Consider the following 23921-nt stretch of genomic DNA (forward strand, 5'->3'; position numbering starts at 1 on the left):
GATGGTTTTTATCTTAGTTGACTTGTCAGGGGTGTGTGTCCTTTACTTGTGTTTTTTTATGGTAGGTACTTCTTAAAGGGATACTTTGGGATTTTGGCAATGAGGCCCTGTATCTACTTCCGCAGATAAACTCTTGGATACCATTTTTATGTCTCTGCATGCAGTTTGAAGGAAGTTGCTAACTAGCGCTAGCACAATGGATATTTTTTTAACATTATTCTTTTTTTTTACATTTAACCTTTATTTAACTAAGCAAGTCAGTTAATTAAGAACAAATTCTTATTTTACAATGACAGCCTACACCGGGCAAACCAGGACAACGCTGGGCCAATTATGCACCTTTCTATGGGACTCCCAATCACAGCCGGTTTTCATACAGCCTGGATTTGAACTAGGGTGACTGTAGTGACCCCTGTAGCACTGAGATGCAGCGCCTTACACCGCTGCGCCACTCGGGAAAGGCTCGCATAAGCTCGCATAGGCTCTAACTTCCTTCCTACTGGACACAGAGACAGAAACGTGGTATCCACAAATTCATCTCTCAGGTGAAATTCGTAAAGTGCCTAATATCCTAAATCCAGAAGTATTCATTTAAGTAGTGCTTTTAGGGGTTACCTTACCTAAATTAATCGTCTATGGTCAATCAGTGACTTCAATTTGATGTTAATGACCTTGAGACAGTCATCCCAGTCATAGAAATATGACATCTGGGTGAACTATACTTAGTGTAGTAGATATACTCTATGGGTCAGTTTCCCAGAACTAAAAAGCATGCTTAATGGAGAATCTCCATTGAACGTTTTATTTGTCGAAATCTGTGTCCGGGAAACTGGCCACAATGTCTTCCATTTAAACTACTTCAAAATCTCATCAGTGGAAGAAATAGTTTCTTACCTATGAATGTGTCTGGAACAACTTGGCCGCTTCTCACACGCTTTGTTTTTGTGGCTCCATCTTCCTCATCAGACTCATCTGTGCTTACTACTATGTCATCGTATTCCGATCCAGATCCAGCATCTCCCTCAGCCCCTGCAGCTCCACCACCTGCAGCACCACCACCTGCAGCCCCAACACCTGCAGCCCCACCACCTGCAGCCCCACCACCTGCAGCCCCAGCACCTGCAGCTCCTGCACCTGCAGCCCCACCTCCTGCAGCTCCACCACCTGAGGCTTTCTTCTTTGCCTTTGCTTTCTCCTTAGCATCTTTTAATTTAGCAGCTTTTTTCTCTGCCTTAGCCTTAGCCTTAGCTTCCGCAGCCCTTGCTGCCTCTCTGGCGGCTTTGGCGGCTGCATCAGCGGCCTCTTTCTCAGCCTGGGTGGCTGCTTCAGTGACGCCTCTCTCGGCAGCCTTTATCTTTGCTTCCGCCAACCTCTCTTCCATGTCTTTCTTGTGTTTTTCCGCCTGCTCCTTTGCTATTTTCTCCAGATCCAAATCACCTCCTCCAGCCTGGGTTGTTTTGCGAGCTATCTTCTTGCCTTTGTTCGCAGGGTTCTTGTCAACTAAATCAGAGAATTTGCGAGTTATTTAATATAATGGTAGCCAGTGATGTGTGTGTGATTCACCGTTCATTTATATGGTTTATGAATGCAACTGATATGCTGAAAGATTGTTCAAAAACATTCCATGAGAAAATTGAATAACCTCACCTTCCACCACAAGCCAGGCATTGCAGGAATGGATACCTGCCACAGCTGCGTAGATACCAGCGTCCAAAGGCTGACAATCCTTCACTAACAACTTGTGGATGAGCTTGTCTTCAGACACTGTGATTTCAAATTTGTCATCATTTTCTATCGGGGCACTCTTGCCCATCCAATTAATCTCAGCCATAGGTGCCGTTAAGACACACTGAAAGATGGCATCTTGTCTTTCTTCTGCCTTCACCTCCTGAATTTTGACCGCAAAATTTACAGGTGGAACTGAAAGATGGATAGAGAGTTGGGAATAATACATACGAAGCCAATCTAGTTCACACAATCATGTCATGCTTCTCAAATTCTTCAAACACCAATTTTACAAATACTGCAGTTCTAGTCCTTGAATGCTGTAGTTCCCAAAATGTATAGTGATGTATTTGCTCTCGTTTAACTTTAATTCCACATAGTATCATGAACTATTTTGTAATAATCATATTATTGTAAAAAAAATTATAGTCTCTATTTAGACTGCGATTTGCATTTGTACTCACTTTTGAAATCCGTAGAGAAGATATTAACTCCCTCTACATCCACTGAATAGAGACCAGCATCTTCCGGGTCTAGATTTTTGATCGTGAAAATGAATTTTTTGCCAACTCGTTTCAGTTGGTGCTTCATTTCTTCTTCCATCTCAAGGGTGTAAGGAACCATAACACCATCCTGCAGAGTGTATATATCTTTTACTTTTTTATCGTTTTTTTAATGTACTTTCCGAGAGTTGATACCAGTTTTATATCTCTGCATCCATTATGAAGGAAGTTGGAGGTAGTTTTGTGAGCCAATGCTAACTAGCGTTAGCACAGTGACTGGAAGTCGACAGCTGTTCCCATAAACTTCCTGTCACTGCGCTAACTCTACTTAGCATTTGCGCTAAATTTAGTTGGCAACTTCCTTTAAACTGCACACCGAGACATAAAAATAGTATCCAAAAGTTCATCTCAGTCTGGGGATGTAGATACAGGTCATTCGGAAAGTATTCAGACCCCTTGCCTTTTTCCACATTTTGTTACGTTACATACAGCCTTATTCTAAAATTGATTAAATGAAACATTTTTCTCATCAATCTGCACACAATACCCCATAATGCCAAAACAAAAACAGGTTTTTTAAACTTATTTTATAAGTATTCGGACCCTTTGCTATGAGACTATGAATTTAGTTCAGGTACATCATGTTTCCATTGATCATCCATGATATGTTTCGACAACTTCATTGGCGTCAACCTGTGGTAAATTAAATTGATTGGACATGACTTGGAAGGGCACACACCTGTCTATATAAAGTCCCACAGTTGACAGTGCATGTCAGAGCATAAACCAAGCCATGAGGTCGAAGGAAATGTCCGTAGAGTTCCCAGAACATGATTGTGTCGAGGGACAGATCTGGGGAAGGGTACCAAAACATTTCTGCAGCATAAAAGTCCCCAAAAACACAGTGGCCTCCATCATTCTTAAATGGAAAACGTTTGGAATCACCAAGTCTCTTCCTTGAGCTGGCTGCCCGGCCAAACTGAGCAATCTGGGGAGAAAGGCCTTGGTCCGGGAGGTGACCAAGAACCCGATGGTAAATCTGACAGAGCTCCAGAGCTCCCCTTCCTCTGTGGAGGGGAGAAACTTCCAGAAGGACAACCATTTTGTCAACACCAATCACGTCTTTATGGTAGAGTGGCGAGACTGAAGCCCAAGAATACCCAAGAATACTAGAGGCTGTAATTGCTGCTAAAGGTGCTTCAAGAAAAGTACTAAATAAAGGGTCTGAATACTTATTTAAATGAAATAAACAGGAGAGCTTGAACAGTTTGGTATGAGCTTTCATACCTTGTAGAGGAAAATTCTGCTGCTGGCATCTTTAAGATCCATGTCAATTTCAAACGTTGCATTTTCATCAGCATTGACTTCGATGTGTTTGAGCGAACTGATATGTTCAATAAACTGAAACAGACAAATATAAAAGGTACGGTAAAATGACTGAGAAACCATAAGATCTTTGAAAAATCAAACAGGTAACTGACACATTTCCCTGTTTACTTTATTGGTGTTTTCTTCAAAATAACACCAGTAAAAAGATATTCCATAGTACTATACCTGTGCCTGTTCAATCTCTCTCTCCTTTTTCATTTCAGCCAGTTTTGTCAGCATCCCACGAAAATTAGTGATGCCGTACTCAGCACAGATTTTTTCATAATCTTTCTTGTCGGCACTCATCAGGATCTCCCAAACTTTCTCTTCAGATTCGAGTGGCTTTTGCTCATGGACATCTCCCCTGCTGATCAAATCAAATCAAATGTTATTTGTCACATGTACCGAATACAACAGGTGTACAGTGAAATGCTTAATTAAAAGTGCATAACCTACAATGTTTTAAAAAGTTAAGAAATAAAAGTGTCAAGTAAAAAAACAAGTAAAAAATATAAAATAAAAGTAACAAATAATTAAACAGCAGCAGTAAAATAACATTAGCGAGGCTTTATACAGGGGGTACCAGTACAGAGTCAATGTGGAGGCTATATACAGGGGGTACCAGTACAGAGTCAATGTGGAGGCTATATACAGGGGGTACCAGTACAGAGTCAATGTGGAGGCTTTATACATGGGGTACCTGTACAGAGTCAATGTGGAGGTTATATACAGGGGGTGCCGGTACAGAGTCAATGTGGAGGCTATATACAGGGGGTACCGGTACAGAGTCAATGTGGAGGCTATATACAGGGGGTACCGGTACAGAGTCAATGTGGAGGCTATATACAGGGGGTACCAGTACAGAGTCAATGTGGAGACTATATACAGGGGGTACCAGTACAGAGTCAATGTGGAGGCTATATACAGGGGTACCAGTACAGAGTCAATGGGCTTTATACATGGGGTACAGAGTCAATGTGGAGGTTATATACAGGGGTGGGTACAGAGTCAATGTGGAGGCTATATACAGGGGGTACCGAGTCAATGTGGAGGCTATATACAGGGGGTAGGAGTCAATGTGGAGGCTATATACAGGGGGTACCAGTACAGAGTCAATGTGGAGGCTATATACAGGGGTTAACGGTACAGAGTCAATGTGGAGGCTATATACAGGGGGTACCAGTACAGAGTCAATGTGGAGGCTATATACAGGGGTACCGGTACAGAGTCAATGTGGAGGCTATATACAGGGGGTACCGGTACAGAGTCAATGTGGAGACTATATACAGGGGGTACCGGTACAGAGTCAATGTGGAGGCTATATACAGGGGGTACCGGTACAGAGTCAATGTGGAGGCTATATACAGGGGGTAACGGTACAGAGTCAATGTGGAGACTATATACAGGGGGTACAAGAGTCAATGTGGAGGCTATATACAGGGGGTACCGGTACAGAGTCAATGTGGAGGCTATATACAGGGGGTACCGGTACAGAGTCAATGTGGAGACTATATACAGGGGGCACCGGTACAGAGTCAATGTGGAGGCTATATACAGGGGGTACCGGTACAGAGTCAATGTGGAGGCTATATACAGGGGGTACCGGTACAGAGTCAATGTGGAGACTATATACAGGGGGTACCGGTACAGAGTCAATGTGGAGGCTATATACAGGGGGTACCGGTACAGAGTCAATGTGGAGGCTATATACAGGGGATACCTGGTACAGAGTCAATGTGGAGGCTATATACAGGGGGTACCAGTACAGAGTCAATGTGGAGACTATATACAGGGGGTACCTGTACAGAGTCAATGTGGAGGCTATATACAGGGGATACCTGGTACAGAGTCAATGTGGAGGCTATATACAGGGGGTACCAGTACAGAGTCAATGTGGAGACTATATACAGGGGGTACCTGTACAGAGTCAATGTGGAGGCTATATACAGGGGATACCTGGTACAGAGTCAATGTGGAGGCTATATACAGGGGGTACCGGTACAGAGTCAATGTGGAGACTATATACAGGGGGTACCTGTACAGAGTCAATGTGGAGACTATATACAGGGGATACCAGTACAGAGTCAATGTGGAGGCTATATACAGGGGGTACCGGTACAGAGTCAATGTGGAGACTATATACAGGGGGTACCTGTACAGAGTCAATGTGGAGACTATATACAGGGGATACCAGTACAGAGTCAATGTGGAGACTATATACAGGGGGTACCAGTACAGAGTCAATGTGGAGACTATATACAGGGGATACCTGGTACAGAGTCAATGTGGAGGCTATATACAGGGGGTACCGGTACAGAGTCAATGTGGAGGCTATATACAGGGGGTACCGGTACAGAGTCAATGTGGAGGCTATATACAGGGTGTACCAGTACAGAGTCAATGTGGAGACTATATACAGGGGGTAACGGTACAGAGTCAATGTGGAGGCTATATACAGGGGGGGTAATGGTACAGAGTCAATGTGGAGGCTATATACAGGGGGTACCGGTACAGAGTCAATGTGGAGGCTATATACAGGGGGTACCGGTACAGAGTCAATGTGGAGGCTATATACAGGGGGTACCGGTACAGAGTCAATGTGGAGGCTATATACAGGGGGTACCAGTACAGAGTCAATGTGGAGGCTATATACAGGGGTACTGGTACAGAGTCAATGTGGAGGCTATATACAGGGGGTACTGGTACAGAGTCAATGTGGAGGCTATATACAGGGGGTACTGGTACAGAGTCAATGTGGAGGCTATATACAGGGGGTACTGGTACAGAGTCAATGTGGAGGCTATATACAGGGGGTACTGGTACAGAGTCAATGTGGAGGCTATATACAGGGGGTACCGGTACAGAGTCAATGTGGAGACTATATACAGGGGGTACCAGTACAGAGTTAATGTGGAGACTATATACAGGGGGTACCGGTACAGAGTCAATGTGGAGGCTATATACAGGGGGTACCAGTACAGAGTCAATGTGGAGACTATATACAGGGGGTATCGGTACAGAGTCAATGTGGAGACTATATACAGGGGGTACCAGTACAGAGTTAATGTGGAGACTATATACAGGGGGTACCAGTACAGAGTTAATGTGGAGACTATATACAGGGGGTACCGGTACAGAGTCAATGTGGAGGCTATATACAGGGGGTACCAGTACAGAGTCAATGTGGAGACTATATACAGGGGGTATCGGTACAGAGTCAATGTGGAGACTATATACAGGGGGTACCAGTACAGAGTCAATGTGGAGACTATATACAGGGGGTATCGGTACAGAGTCAATGTGGAGACTATATACAGGGGGTACTGGTACAGAGTCAATGTAGAGGCTATATACAGGGGGTACCAGTACAGAGTCAATGTGGAGGCTATATACAGGGGGTACCAGTACAGAGTCAATGTGGAGACTATATACAGGGGGTACCAGTACAGAGTCAATGTGGAGGCTATATACAGGGGGTACCAGTACAGAGTCAATGTGGAGGCTATATACAGGGGGTACCGGTACAGAGTCAATGTGGAGGCTATATACAGGGGGTACCGGTACAGAGTCAATGTGGAGGCTATATACAGGAGTACCGGTACAGAGTCAATGTGGAGGCTATATACAGGAGTACCGGTACAGAGTCAATGTGGAGGCTATATACAGGAGTACCGGTACAGAGTCAATGTGGAGGCTATATACAGGGGGTACCGGTACAGAGTCAATGTGGAGGCTATATACAGGGGGTACCGGTACAGAGTCAATGTGGAGGCTATATACAGGGGGTACCGGTACAGAGTCAATGTGGAGGCTATATACAGGGGGTACCGGTACAGAGTCAATGTGGAGGTTATATACAGGGGTACCAGTACAGAGTCAATGTGGAGGTTATATACAGGGGGTACCAGTACAGAGTCAATGTGGAGACTATATACAGGGGGTACCAGTACAGAGTCAATGTGGAGACTATATACAGGGGGGTACCGGTACAGAGTCAATGTGGAGACTATATACAGGGGGTACCGGTACAGAGTCAATGTGGAGACTATATACAGGGGTACTGGTACAGAGTCAATGTGGAGACTATATACAGGGGGTACCGGTACAGAGTCAATGTGGAGGCTATATACAGGGTGTACCAGTACAGAGTCAATGTGGAGACTATATACAGGGGGTACCGGTACAGAGTCAATGTGGAGACTATATACAGAGGGTACCGGTACAGAGTCAATGTGGAGACTATATACAGGGTGTACCGGTACAGAGTCAATGTGGAGGCTATATACAGGGGGTACCGGTACAGAGTCAATGTGGAGGCTATATACAGGGGGTACCGGTACAGAGTCAATGTGGAGGTTATATACAGGGGGTACCAGTACAGAGTCAATGTGGAGGTTATATACAGGGGGTACCAGTACAGAGTCAATGTGGAGACTATATACAGGGGGTACCAGTACAGAGTCAATGTGGAGACTATATACAGGGGGTACCGGTACAGAGTCAATGTGGAGACTATATACAGGGGGTACCGGTACAGAGTCAATGTGGAGACTATATACAGGGGGTACTGGTACAGAGTCAATGTGGAGACTATATACAGGGGGTACCGGTACAGAGTCAATGTGGAGGCTATATACAGGGTGTACCAGTACAGAGTCAATGTGGAGACTATATACAGGGGGTACCGGTACAGAGTCAATGTGGAGACTATATACAGAGGGTACCGGTACAGAGTCAATGTGGAGACTATATACAGGGTGTACCAGTACAGAGTCAATGTGGAGGCTATATACAGGGGGTACCGGTACAGAGTCAATGTGGAGACTATATACAGGGTGTACCAGTACAGAGTCAATGTGGAGGCTATATACAGGGTGTACCAGTACAGAGTCAATGTGGAGACTATATACAGGGGGTACCGGTACAGAGTCAATGTGGAGACTATATACAGGGTGTACCAGTACAGAGTCAATGTGGAGGCTATATACAGGGGGTACCGGTACAGAGTCAATGTGGAGGCTATATACAGGGGGTACCGGTACAGAGTCAATGTGGAGACTATATACAGGGGGTACTGGTACAGAGTCAATGTGGAGACTATATACAGGGGGTACCAGTACAGAGTCAATGTGGAGGCTATATACAGGGGGTACCGGTACAGAGTCAATGTGGAGGCTATATACAGGGGTACCGGTACAGAGTCAATGTGGAGGCTATATACAGGGGTACCAGTACAGAGTCAATGTGGAGGCTATATACAGGGGCTACCGATACAGAGTCAATGTGGAGGCTATATACAGGGGGTACCGGTACAGAGTCAATGTGGAGGCTATATACAGGGGGTACCAGTACAGAGTCAATGTGGAGGCTATATACAGGGGGTACCGGTACAGAGTCAATGTGGAGGCTATATACAGGGGGTACCAGTACAGAGTCAATGTGGAGGCTATATACAGGAGTACCGGTACAGAGTCAATGTGGAGGCTATATACAGGAGTACCGGTACAGAGTCAATGTGGAGGCTATATACAGGGGGTACCGGTACAGAGTCAATGTGGAGGCTATATACAGGGGGTACCGGTACAGAGTCAATGTGGAGGCTATATACAGGGGGTACCGGTACAGAGTCAATGTGGAGGCTATATACAGGGGGTACCGGTACAGAGTCAATGTGGAGGCTATATACAGGGGGTACCGGTACAGAGTCAATGTGGAGGTTATATACAGGGGTACCAGTACAGAGTCAATGTGGAGGTTATATACAGGGGGTACCAGTACAGAGTCAATGTGGAGACTATATACAGGGGGTACCAGTACAGAGTCAATGTGGAGACTATATACAGGGGGTACCGGTACAGAGTCAATGTGGAGACTATATACAGGGGGTACCGGTACAGAGTCAATGTGGAGACTATATACAGGGGGTACTGGTACAGAGTCAATGTGGAGACTATATACAGGGGGTACCGGTACAGAGTCAATGTGGAGGCTATATACAGGGTGTACCAGTACAGAGTCAATGTGGAGACTATATACAGGGGGTACCGGTACAGAGTCAATGTGGAGACTATATACAGAGGGTACCGGTACAGAGTCAATGTGGAGACTATATACAGGGTGTACCGGTACAGAGTCAATGTGGAGGCTATATACAGGGGGTACCGGTACAGAGTCAATGTGGAGGCTATATACAGGGGGTACCGGTACAGAGTCAATGTGGAGGTTATATACAGGGGGTACCAGTACAGAGTCAATGTGGAGGTTATATACAGGGGGTACCAGTACAGAGTCAATGTGGAGACTATATACAGGGGGTACCAGTACAGAGTCAATGTGGAGACTATATACAGGGGGTACCGGTACAGAGTCAATGTGGAGACTATATACAGGGGGCACCGGTACAGAGTCAATGTGGAGACTATATACAGGGGGTACTGGTACAGAGTCAATGTGGAGACTATATACAGGGGGTACCGGTACAGAGTCAATGTGGAGGCTATATACAGGGTGTACCAGTACAGAGTCAATGTGGAGACTATATACAGGGGTACCGGTACAGAGTCAATGTGGAGACTATATACAGAGGGTACCGGTACAGAGTCAATGTGGAGACTATATACAGGGTGTACCAGTACAGAGTCAATGTGGAGGCTATATACAGGGGGTACCGGTACAGAGTCAATGTGGAGACTATATACAGGGTGTACCAGTACAGAGTCAATGTGGAGGCTATATACAGGGTGTAGCAGTACAGAGTCAATGTGGAGACTATATACAGGGGTACCGGTACAGAGTCAATGTGGAGACTATATACAGGGTGTACCAGTACAGAGTCAATGTGGAGGCTATATACAGGGGGGGCACGGTACAGAGTCAATGTGGAGGCTATATACAGGGGGTACCGGTACAGAGTCAATGTGGAGACTATATACAGGGGGTACTGGTACAGAGTCAATGTGGAGACTATATACAGGGGGTACCAGTACAGAGTCAATGTGGAGGCTATATACAGGGGGTACCGGTACAGAGTCAATGTGGAGGCTATATACAGGGGGTACCGGTACAGAGTCAATGTGGAGGCTATATACAGGGGGTACCAGTACAGAGTCAATGTGGAGGCTATATACAGGGGCTACCGATACAGAGTCAATGTGGAGGCTATATACAGGGGGTACCGGTACAGAGTCAATGTGGAGACTATATACAGGGGGTACTGGTACAGAGTCAATGTGGAGACTATATACAGGGGGTACCAGTACAGAGTCAATGTGGAGGCTATATACAGGGGGTACCGGCACAGAGTCAATGTGGAGGCTATATACAGGGGGTACCGGTACAGAGTCAATGTGGAGGCTATATACAGGGGGTACCAGTACAGAGTCAATGTGGAGGCTATATACAGGGGCTACCGATACAGAGTCAATGTGGAGGCTATATACAGGGGGTAACGGTACAGAGTCAATGTGGAGACTATATACAGGGGGTACCGGAACAGAGTCAATGTGGAGGCTATATACAGGGGGTACTGGTACAGAGTCAATGTGGAGACTATATACAGGGGGTACTGGTACAGAGTCAATGTGGAGGCTATATACAGGGGGTACCAGTACAGAGTCAATGTGGAGACTATATACAGGGGGTACCGGTACAGAGTCAATGTGGAGGCTATATACAGGGGGTACCGGTACAGAGTCAATGTGGAGACTATATACAGGGGGTACCGGTACAGAGTCAATGTGGAGGCTATATACAGGGGGTACTGGTACAGAGTCAATGTGGAGGCTATATACAGGGGTAACGGTACAGAGTCAATGTGGAGGCTATATACAGGGGTACTGGTACAGAGTCAATGTGGAGGCTATATACAGGGGGTACCGGTACAGAGTCAATGTGGAGGCTATATACAGGGGGTACCGGTACAGAGTCAATGTGGAGGCTATATACAGGGGGGTACCGGTACAGAGTCAATGTGGAGGCTATATACAGGGTATTACGGTACAGAGTCAATGTGGAGGCTATATACAGGGGGTACCGGTACAGAGTCAATGTGGAGGCTATATACAGGGGGTAACGGTACAGAGTTAATGTGGAGACTATATACAGGGGGTAACGGTACAGAGTCAATGTGGAGGCTATATACAGGGGGTACCGGTACAGAGTCAATGTGGAGGCTGTATACAGGGGGTACCGGTACAGAGTCAATGTGGAGGCTGTATACAGGGGGTAACGGTACAGAGTCAATGTGGAGACTATATACAGGGGGTACCGGTACAGAGTCAATGTGGAGGCTGTATACAGGGGGTACCGGTACAGAGTCAATGTGGAGGCTGTATACAGGGGGTAACGGTACAGAGTCAATGTGGAGACTATATACAGGGGGTACCGGTACAGAGTCAATGTGGAGGCTATATACAGGGGGTAACGGTACAGAGTCAATGTGGAGACTATATACAGGGGGTACCGGTACAGAGTCAATGTGGAGACTATATACAGGGGGGTAACGGTACAGAGTCAATGTGGAGGCTATATACAGGGGGGTAACGGTACAGAGTCAATGTGGAGACTATATACAGGGGTACCGGTACAGAGTCAATGTGGAGGCTATATACAGGGGGTACCGGTACAGAGTCAATGTGGAGGCTATATACAGGGGTAACGGTACAGAGTCAATGTGGAGACTATATACAGGGGTACCGGTACAGAGTCAATGTGGAGGCTATATACAGGGGGTACCGGTACAGAGTCAATGTGGAGGCTATATACAGGGGGTAACGGTACAGAGTCAATGTGGAGACTATATACAGGGGGTAACGGTACAGAGTCAATGTGGAGACTATATACAGGGGGTAACGGTACAGAGTCAATGTGGAGACTATATACAGGGGGGTGCCGGTACAGAGTCAATGTGGAGGCTATATACAGGGGGTAACGGTACAGAGTCAATGTGGAGACTATATACAGGGGGTAACGGTACAGAGTCAATGTGGAGGCTATATACAGGGGGGTACCGGTACAGAGTCAATGTGGAGGCTGTATACAGGGGTACTGGTACAGAGTCAATGTGGAGACTATATACAGGGGGTACTGGTACAGAGTCAATGTGGAGGCTATATACAGGGGGTACCGGTACAGAGTCAATGTGGAGGCTATATACAGGGGGTACCGGTACAGAGTCAATAGCGAGGCAATATACAGGGGGTAACGGTACAGAGTCAATGTGGAGACTATATACAGGGGGTACCGGTACAGAGTCAATGTGGAGGCTATATACAGGGGGTACCGGTACAGAGTCAATGTGGAGGCTGTATACAGGGGGTACTGGTACAGAGTCAATGTGGAGACTATATACAGGGGGTACTGGTACAGAGTCAATGTGGAGGCTATATACAGGGGGTACTGGTACAGAGTCAATGTGGAGACTATATACAGGGGTAACGGTACAGAGTCAATGTGGAGGCTATATACAGGGGTACCGGTACAGAGTCAATGTGGAGGCTGTATACAGGGGTACTGGTACAGAGTCAATGTGGAGACTATATACAGGGGGTAACGGTACAGAGTCAATGTGGAGGCTATATACAGGGGGTACTGGTACAGAGTCAATGTGGAGGCTATATACAGGGGGTAACGGTACAGAGTCAATGTGGAGGCTATATACAGGGGGTACTGGTACAGAGTCAATGTGGAGGCTATATACAGGGGGTAACGGTACAGAGTCAATGTGGAGGCTATATACAGGGGGTAACGGTACAGAGTCAATGTGGAGGCTATATACAGGGGGTAACGGTACAGAGTCAATGTGGAGACTATATACAGGGGGTAACGGTACAGAGTCAATGTGGAGGCTATATACAGGGTGTACCGGTACAGAGTCAATGTGGAGGCTATATACAGGGGGTAACGGTACAGAGTCAATGTGGAGACTATATACAGGGAGTACCGGTACAGAGTCAATGTGGAGACTATATACAGGGGGTAACGGTACAGAGTCAATGTGGAGACTATATACAGGGGGTAACGGTACAGAGTCAATGTGGAGGCTATATACAGGGGGTAACGGTACAGAGTCAATGTGGAGACTATATACAGGGAGTAACGGTACAGAGTCAATGTGGAGACTATATACAGGGGGTAACGGTACAGAGTCAATGTGGAGGCTATATACAGGGGGTAACGGTACAGAGTCAATGTGGAGACTATATACAGGGGGTAACGGTACAGAGTCAATGTGGAGACTATATACAGGGGGTACCGGTACAGAGTCAATGTTAGTTGAGGTAATTGAGGTAATATGTACATGTAGGTAGAGTACAAAAGTGACTATGCGTAGATAATAAACAGAGAGTAGCAGCAGCGTAAAAGAGGGGTCTGGGTAGCCCTTTGATTAGCTGTTCAGGAGTCTTATGGCTTGGTCGTAGAAGCTGTTATGAAGCCTTTTGGACCTAGACTTGGTGCTCCGGTACTGCTTGCTTTGCGGTAGCAGAGAGAACAGTCCATGACTAGGGTGGCTGAAGTCTTTGACAATCTTTTGGGCCTTCCTCTGACACCACCTGGTATTGAGGTCCTGGATGACAGGAAGCTTGGTCCCCGTGATGTACTGGGCTGTACGCACTACTCTCTGTAGTGCCTTGCAGTCGGAGGCCGAGCAGTTGCCATACCAGGCAGTGATGCAACCACATGCTCTCGATGGTGCAGCTGTAGAACCTTTTGAGGAGCTGAGGACCATTCCCAAATTTTTTCAGTCACTTGAGGGGGAATAGACTTTGTCGTGCCCTCTTCACGGCTGTCTTAGTGTGTTTGGACCATGATAGTTTGTTGGTGATGTAGACGCCAAGGAACTTGAAGGTCTCAACCTGCTGCACTGCAGACCCGTCGATGAGAATGGGGGCGTACTTGTTCCTCCTTTTACTCTAGTCCACAATAATCTCCTTTGTCTTGATCACTTTGAGGGACAGGTTGTTGTCTTGGCACCACATGGCCAGGTCTCTGACCTCCTCCCAATAGACAGTCTCATCGTTGTTGGTAATCATCAGCAAACTTGATGATGGTGTTGGAGTCATGCCTGGCCATGCAGTCATGAGTGAACAGGGAGTACAGGATGGGACTGAGCACACACCCTTGAGGGGCCCCTGTGTTAAGGATAAGCGTGGTGGATGTGTTGTTACCTACTCTTACCACATGGGGGTGGCCCGTCAGGAAGTCCAGGATCCAGTTGCAGAGGGAGGTGTTTAGTCACACAGGATGATCATTTACCATGCATGCATTCATTTGAATTGCTATTGCAGAGTTGCAGCCTGTATTTATTCTGCTTTTTAAATTAATTGTCTCCTGTTATACAAATCTATTCAGCATTGTGTTTCCCTCTGTCACTTAGGGCGTGTTTTCCAGACCTGAACCCTTTTCAATCAGAGAGCTTCTTTTTAGAGAACTAGGTCTTCTGTTTGAAAGGTTTAGGAGTTAGGGAACTGAATTTCAACCACTAAAATACCTGTTCAATGAGTACAATGTAATGCATTCTCTTACCGCTTCTTCAACATTGTTCTAAGAGACCCAGGTTTGAGTGCTTCTTGTTCTTCTTTGGACTTGGCTAATTCCTTCGTCTTTTTGAATCCAACTGGACAGAAACAATTTGTAATGTTTATGTCTTAAAGTGTTGATCATTCTTTTTAAATCATTAGAATGCACTTGCATGACAAGATAAATATTGCTTAAGAGAGGTTTAGATTAGATGTGTTAGAATTCTCTTTTTGTGTGTCCTACCTTCAATGACATTCAGCTGGATAGTGCAAACAGCCTTTCCATACTCATTTGTTGCAAAGCATTTGTAGGTGTCGGCATCTTCTGCACATACTTTGGGGATCTGTAAGCAAACTGATAATGTATTAACTACGTACTTCCCATCGACTGCTGTTAAGGTCCATAAAACAAATCAATTGAAATATACTTCAAGGGTAATTGCTTTATTTATTTTAAAATCCAGGAATTTAACCAATAATTATTATAATACATTTTTTCATGTTAAAGGGTTGAAATATAAAGGTTGGAGTAAAAAGGAGGGGACATGTAGAAGTCAAGAGATTGGGCAGCATTTGATGGAACTGAAATTGACAAAATGTCCCGTTTATTGTTGAGTCTAAGAACCAGTTGGTGCTGAATGGTGATAAACATGCTTACCTCTAGGGTGTGTTCACCAGATGCCTCGTCGTACTTGCTCTGGAACTTCACTGGATCGTCTATCTTTCCATTTGCTCGGTTCCATGTCACGTTGGGTGTAGGTTCACCATACACAATGGCTTTGAACACCCCGAACTTGCCTGATTTGTGATTAGAGTCATAGAATACTTGTAAATAGTAGTAATTTGAACCATTGTGTTTTTCTTCTGATGTCCAATATTTGTCCGTATTTGGGTGTCTAATTAGTCCATCCTTTTGGTGATACAATTTTATATAAGGATTAGTGAGATAGGTCGGACTGTATTTGTTTGGTATTTTATTGAATACATTGCATTTTCACCAAATATGATGTGTAACATTTGTTATACAACTACCCCCAATGATGAAAGAGCTAGGCGTTAATTATGGCGTATGCTTTAATAAGGAGCTTAACAGACTGCCTCTATTAAAGGTTGTGTCACCAATCTAAGTGTGCAAGGTTAAATAAGGATTTGGTATGTGAGTGGGTAGGGCATAGAAGGTCATCATAATCATAAATTATGTAGAGTCTACATTTCATTTCTGTTGCAAATGAAGTTCATATGAGCCGTCTGGAAGGATTGCATTTTGTGGACTTCACCATACATCACATGCCTTATGACCACTGTCACATGTCAGGGCCTGAAGCCTGTGGAACCTACTCCAAATGATATGAATGTCTCAACTGAGATGTAAAGTAATGCAATCGGGCCTATCCCTACATGTCCTTATGCTGCTTGTCTTAGTCAGGACATAATATAATATATGCCATTTAGCAGACACCTTGATCCAAAGCACCTTACAGTCATGTGTGCATTTTATATATATATATTTATTTACTTATGGGAGGTCCTGGGAATGAATCCTAATCTCCTGACATTGCAGGTGCCATGCTCTACCAACTGAGTTTACAGAGGACCACATGTGTTAATCCCATCAGCACACCCGTTGCAGTGGGTCACTGTTCCCATTTTGGTTGACCCAATTCCTATGTGCTACAGCTTGGAATAATACATTTGCTCCCCCCCCCCCCCCCCTTTGTTTATAAGGCAATAGCAGAACACACAAAATGTATTGCAGTATAATAGGACAGCTATGCCTGTTAATGCAGAATATTACATGATTAACTGTTCCTTACCCTCCTGAATAGTTAACGCGATGGGCTTCCGTGTGAAGTCAGGGTGGCTTTTCCCCTCTGGTATTTCCTCCACATACTGCGTGATCATAACTCCGGGGACTTTTGATCTGAATTTCTTGACTGATCACACACACACCAAAAATACATCATTAGAAAATGGCGCAATAATTTGATAATATTGTTAGCACTTACTGTTTAAAACAATTGAGATTTGCATTAATGGATGACCAAATCTAACACGCATAATGTCTAATACAGTTATAATCACTGAATTATTACATGCGTCAATGTCATGTAATATTTGACTTTTTGAATGGAAGGGATTGAGGGCCATATTCAGACCTAATATTACTGTAGAAGTAGTCATAGTACAACTGATAACAGTCTTGTTAAAGCAATGGCTGATACACCAAAACATGGAGTAGACTAGTAGTATCAGGTTGGGAATACTGCCCTAAATCACATGCCACATCTAGCAAGAAAATACACCAATATGCAAAGTCTGCACGTGTCATTTTCATACCAAAATGAAGCCAAATAAGCAAAAAACATGATGTGATTATTATTTTCACTTTAGATCAATGCATCATTGTTCTCTTAATATTTATGGTACAGTACATTTTTCTTTCAAAGCTGAAATCTGTAGTTGGTGAAACTACCATGTCCTGTTAGAGATATTGCATCAACAAATAAGTTACTTAAAACAATGTCACGATGCTGGATGCTCCTCTCCTCTGTTTCATCAACAAAACAAAACAATAACTAAGGGGCTGGGGTGAACAGTGGTGCTGTTGCCCCCTTTACGGATTTCAGCTTTAATGTGATGTCTCTTTTTTATTATAACAGCTGCAAATGTAGCACTGCTGCAGAGACTTAGTCAATCTGACCCCAACTGTTTCAAATTATGTTTGGTCATCCATCCTCTTTCCATCCATATTTCTCTGTTTTACTTGACTACTGTAACTGAACATAAATATAATTCCACAGCACTGATGAGTAATCATGAGCAAAGAATTGTTTGATGCAGATGTTAATTGTCTGTAAGAACATTTTCTCGAAACCCCATAACCTAAAACCTAGGTCATGAAGGGCCCAATCTGTCCTCCCACATACTCAACTTGTATTCTCTTGCACAAGGTACAGGTTGCAAGACAATATAAGGACCTCATAGCAATCATCCCTTTAATAAGGATAGTTTGTCAGTATTAATGGATTTGTCATTTGTTTAGAATTCTACAATGAAGTGTGTCTGTTGTGACGCTGAAAATTTGAGTCAAACACGTACACGAATTACACCACTCATATGATGATGTATAGAGTAGCCTACATGCAACACAGTCATTACTTTCATCCACCATGCTTTGGTACAGTAAAACACCCAGACCAAAAGTACAAGGTATACTCTCTTAGAAAAAAACATGCTATCTAAAACCTTAAAGGGTTCTTCAGCTTTCCCCAGAGGATAAACATTAGAAGAACCCTTTTTGGTTTCCATGTAGAGGCCTTTTGGGTTCAGTGTAGAACCCTTTCCACAGTGGAGTTTTTTTCAAATATTTTTTTTCCACGTTTTTTTCCCCTAATTATTTTCTAAGATTGTACAAAGAGAAAGACACATTAATGGAAACTCAAGTTGCTGGAGTTTCCTTTTCTCTTGCATACCTTTTTTGTGGTGGGGATTTTCCATAGCACCCCCAGCACCTTCCACTTTACAAGCAACATGACAGCAAGAGAAAGGAAATAGCACAGGAAACATTAATCCTGACAAAAGCACCTGAGAGAGACTTGGGAACTTCGACAGGATTATGAATCCACACATACAGTACATAGATACCAACGATTAACATTAAACACTAGGACAAGGGAAACATCCAACACACACAACTTGGAGAGAACCAACCTCCTAAGGTTTTTCAGAAGATTATTTTATGGAACAAATGTTTGAAAGAAAAATTATGAAAGATTAATTGTATATATACATTTGTAACCATTATGAATTTCTGAGTACATCAAATCATGGAGTTAACAGCAATTATATTGTTCCCTAAGTCATTATACTGCTTGTCTTAGTCTTAGTTATATATTTTAATATTTAGCATACAAGGTATGTTTTCTCTATGACGATGGCCTATTAATACTAACTAAGATCTAGTGGTGTTAAATTATACTAAATCTGCTGACCAACTTTGGTGTATCAGATATCAGATATGCCAGTCCTCATTGGCATCCAATAAGGTCCCATTTAATGTGTTGTGGTTGTCCATGGGGTTGGGCTGTTGAGAGTCCTTTTCTGTGCCAGTTACAGTGCATATTAATAGTTGTCTGTAAATTGATTTGGAAAACAGCTGAGGAAGATGAGATATCCGATTATGTCTTCTACCAAACAGTTTATTGCCAGACATCCATATTTTGAGTCCAGTCTTCCCATTTCAATCAACCCCACAGTGAAAATTCTTTAAACGCTTCAGTTTACTGGTCAAATATGATCTCAAACTTAATCTTCTGTTTAGATCTGTTGACAAAGTAGATATGTTGTCAAGCATTCAGCACAGGTTAGACAGATTTCTCTTGATGTTGAATCAGTTCTTCAGTTGAGTTTTTCTAGCAGAAGCATGTTGTCTTACAGTTTTTTGATGTATTTTTTGTAAACTGTAAGTAAATAAAACAATTGACAGCACGTTTCATTCTTCACTCTTCATAAACGCGATAAACATCTTCTTTTTCGTTCTTCTGCTGAATCAGAAATATATTCATGCCCATTCTTTTTCCAATGTCACCCAATGACTGGCTGGTGATATTGCCTTATGATGGCGTTGACAGAGAAGTGTTTGACATGATTGGTTCACTAGAGGTGTTGACATGGTGATTTGACTGCTACTTCACATTTTAAGCTGATTGAAGCAATAACAAGCAGCTTGTATTTCTTCATGTGCTTGTCTGGAGAATGGTCCTTTTCGGCAATATCTTAATTCGTAGTGTAATTGACACTGTAGTAGGTGTTGTTAATATTTAATCAGGGTGCTCCTGTATGATTTTGGAAGCCCAGATGATTGTGCACAAATTTTTGGATTGAAGCATCTCTTCAACGTCTTCTGGATAGCACAAGTGCAGAAGACATTATTACGTGATGTTCTTGACGAAGCTTGTCATTTATGATCTAAATGTCATCTGTACTGAAAATGATCTCATATCTTCTCTACACTTAGTTGTGTATTGGATGGTCTAATTGATACTCTTTACATACCTCGATTTACTGGCAAACTATCGGTAGAAGACACTGGAGCACAGTGTTGCACACGCATTGCAACAATTGTTCTGTCAATACAGCAAAACCTAACATTTTTATGCCTGCAACTGTATCTTGGCAATCAATAACGGGCTATGATTCCTGCCTTTTTTGTTATTTACCCTTTGCCTGTGTGTGACTGCATTGGGTGGATGTCTGTCTTGATTCGACTGTTAAGAGGAGAAATCCATCACATTGCACTTACCCTTCTGCCCTTCGGCAGATTGATCTGTCACTTTCGACTTCATCACCTTCATCTTGGAATATTTTGGATCAGAAGGCTCTATAACAGACATTCACACAGAGAAAAGGAATGTGAGTTAAAACTGTCAAGTTGAATGGAACATCACTACCACTGATTACAGTCATTGAGATGCCTACTAGTTACGAGACAAAATAAAAAGACACAAGAAAAAACAGGAGTTTCAAAATAGATCATTTACATGAGTGACATTTTCTCCTCTTCAGCTAATAACCAGCAGGTGGCACTTGAGACTTGGGTTTAGTGTTAGTTTGCACTATTTCTAATCTCATTATAAGGTTGCGTATCAAAGAAACCCTAAAATGACATCATCGGGGTAGTGTATCCTCCTCCCAGACGATACAGCATCCAGCAGCTGCTAGCAATGGAAGTGGTGCTGTTACTCTACCCAGTCAGTAAGAGGCAGCATGCAACACACGTCTATCTATTGGCCTTGTGTCGAACCACTGGATCGATGTCTATCCTAGGAATGTGATGCTGACATGTTTTGATTGAGCCCTGCAGTTGTTGAAATCTCTACTAAACCAAACTGTGGGAGGATATTCGGAGGGGGTGGGATGCAACAGAGGCACCGAGGGCGCTATAGATTATCCAGGTTTTTGTAGATGGTTAATAGGGAACATAGCTAACAAAGATCTCTGCTCTCTGCAGATTATAGATCACTTGTCTATATGGTTCTACAGGATTAAGTGTTGATCCTACGTTTTGAGAATTGCTTCTAACAATTTTATGTTGACAATTTAATATTGAATTGTGTTCATGCAATACCTTAATCACCCAATTTTTTTTAAAGCAATACTATCCTTGCCTGCCTGGGTTTATAGCATATGTTGTTTGGCTTGTCAAATGTCAAATATAAATTAGGATTTGATTTATAATGTACATCAGGTGTCCTCTGACACAGATTGTAAAGACAGAAATGCTAGGGATTTCAAGATACCGACTGACAGCACTTTTGGAGACATAGCAGTATCATCGGTCTACGAATGTAATAGGACACACAACTCTTTATATCCTTCCTTTTTTTGTTGTAGTAGTAAAATTTCACCTCACGGCTGTTCTGCCTATCAAGCCTTAAAATGCTCATTGGTTTAAGGGTTGAAGAGGGGGGAGTTATTAAGGGCAAGTTAACTCGTATTTTTACATCTCGTCATAGATTCTTAGAAAATACGGTAAGGTGACTGCTACCGCTTCAGGCCTTTATAATTATTAACATTTAGGTTTCATATTTCTGTACCATTGAAGGGATACATAAGGATATCTTGAGTTAATGTATGACAAGATACGTTGTTTATTGAAAGAACTTAGGTATACATCATTACAGCTGTTTCTAAACTAGGACTGGTAGCATGCATTTTTTTAAACATTATATTAAGATATTATATATGTTCTATATGATTTAGCATGTGGTGCAGATGACTCAGTTTTACATTTGAAACCCTGAACATTATGTGTTTGCATGATTTGCATGATGCCATAATCCCGCCCATCTGTTAGATGTGTGTTCACGTATGCAGTACACTATAAGGATCAGATGTGAATAATTCATTTTGGGGACATTTGTTTAATGTAAAAAAAAACAGATGTTTTAGTGTACAAATCAAATTGTATTAGTCAAATGCGCCGAATACAACAGGTGTAGACCTTACAGTGAAATGCTTACTTACGAGCCCATATCCAACAATGCAGTTTAAAAAAATATGTATAAGAAATGAAAGTAACAAGTAATTAAAGAGCAGCAGCAAAATAACAATAGCAAGGCCATATACAGGGGGCTACCGGTACAGAGTCAATGTGCGGGGGTACCTGTTAGTTGAGGTAATATGTACATGAAGGTAGAGTTATTAAAGTAACTATGCATAGATGATAACAACAGAGTAGCAGCAGTGTATAAGAGGGGGGGCAAGTAGTCTGGGTAGCCATTTGATTAGACTTGGCGCTCCGGTACCGCTTTCTGTGTGGTAGCAGAGAGAACAGTCTTTGACTGTTCGGCTGGAGACTTTGACAATTTTATGGACCTTCCTCTGACACCACCTGGTTTAGAGGTCCTGGATGGCAGGAAGCTTGGTCCCAGTGATGTACTGGGCCATTTGCACTACCCTCTGTAGTGCTTTGCGGTCGGAGGCAGAGCAGCTGCCATACCAGGCAGTGATAGAACATTTTGAGGGTCTGAGGACCAATGCCAAATCTTTTCAGTCTCCTGAGGGGGAATAGGTTTTGTCGTGCCCTCTTCACAACTGTCTTTGTGTGCTTGGACCATGTTAGTTTGTTGTTAGCACCCTGCAGACTGGCAGCTCCTTGCAGACTGACAGCTCCTTGCAGACTGACAGCTCCTTGCAGACTGGCAGCTCCTTGCAGACTGGCAGTTCCTTGCAGACTGGCAGCTCTTTGCAGACTGACAGCTCTGGCTGCTTCATGCAGACTGACAGCACTGACTGCTCCATGCAGGCTGACAGCACCCTGCAGACTGGCAGCTCCTTGCAGACTGACAGCTCCTTGCAGACTGGCAGCTCTTTACAGACTGACATCTCTGGCTGCTTCATGCAGACTGACAGCTCTGACTGCTCCATGCAGGCTGACAGCACCCTGCAGACTGGCAGCTCCTTGCAGACTGACAGCTCCTTGCAGACTGACAGCTCCCTGCAGACTGGCAGCTCTTTGCAGACTGACAGCTCTGGCTGCTTCATGCAGACTGACAGCACCTTGCAGACTGACAGCTCCCTGCAGACTGGCAGCTCAGGCTGATCCGAACAGGCAGGAGGCTCCGGCAGCGTTGTAGAGGAGGAAGGCTCTAGAAGCGCTGAACAGGCGGGAGGCTCCGGCAGCGCAGGAGAGGAGACAGGCTCTGGCTGCGCTGAACAGGTGGGAGACTCCGACAGCGTAGGAGGGAAGGAAGGCTCTAGCTGTGCTGAACAGGCAAGGCGCACTGAAGGCCTGGTGCGTGGTGCTGGAACTGGTGCTACAGGATCGAGGACACGCACAGGAAGCCTGGTGCGGGGAGCTGCTACCGGAGGACTGGTGTGTGGAGGTGGCTCTGGATAGACCGGACCGTGCAGGCGCACTGGAGCTCTTGAGCACCGAGCCTGCCCAAGCTTCCCTGGCTCGATGCCCACTCTAGCCCGGCCAATACGAAGGGCTGGTATGTACCGCACCGGGCTATGCACCCGCACTGGAAACACTGTCCGCTCCATAGCATAACATGGTGTCTGCCTGGTCTCTCTAGCCCACCGGAAAGCACAGGGAGTTTGCGCAGGTCTCCTACCTGGCATAGCCATACTCCCTGTAAGCCCCCCCCCAATAATTTTTTGGGGTTGCTTTTCGGGCTTCCTTGCCAACCGTGTTCCCTCGTATCGTCGGCTCCTATCTCCTGCTGCCTCTGCTCTCCTAAGTGCCTCCACCTGTTCCCATGGGAGGCGATCTCTTCCGGCCAGTATCTCCTCCCAAGTGTAA

The 23921-nt window shown here is 44.3% G+C and overlaps 1 protein-coding gene across 5 annotated transcripts in view; it reads right to left on the minus strand.

The window, feature by feature from the left end:
• The window catches only part of igfn1.1 (immunoglobulin like and fibronectin type III domain containing 1, tandem duplicate 1), a 41805-nt gene that overhangs the window by 12250 nt on the left and 5634 nt on the right, over positions 1-23921 (minus strand). For 3 of the 5 annotated variants that reach the window (XM_029683979.2, XM_029683984.2, XM_029683982.2), the window contains exons 2-12: positions 20415-20492; positions 18586-18630; positions 16927-17046; positions 15771-15910; positions 15357-15456; positions 15120-15210; positions 3783-3963; positions 3516-3629; positions 2190-2358; positions 1648-1920; positions 895-1500 (exon numbers count right to left, since the gene is read on the minus strand). In XM_029683979.2, coding sequence (XP_029539839.1) covers positions 895-1500; positions 1648-1920; positions 2190-2358; positions 3516-3629; positions 3783-3963; positions 15120-15210; positions 15357-15456; positions 15771-15910; positions 16927-17046; positions 18586-18630; positions 20415-20466 — 1891 coding nt within the window. In that variant the 5' untranslated portion in view covers positions 20467-20492. The remainder of the gene's footprint in view (positions 1-894; positions 1501-1647; positions 1921-2189; positions 2359-3515; positions 3630-3782; positions 3964-15119; positions 15211-15356; positions 15457-15770; positions 15911-16926; positions 17047-18585; positions 18631-20414; positions 20493-23921) is intronic. The other 2 variants (XM_029683980.2, XM_029683981.2) reach the window with 2 other exon arrangements.

Source organism: Oncorhynchus nerka, linkage group LG15 (assembly GCF_034236695.1).
Source record: "Oncorhynchus nerka isolate Pitt River linkage group LG15, Oner_Uvic_2.0, whole genome shotgun sequence".
NCBI classification, from domain to species: domain Eukaryota; kingdom Metazoa; phylum Chordata; class Actinopteri; order Salmoniformes; family Salmonidae; genus Oncorhynchus; species Oncorhynchus nerka.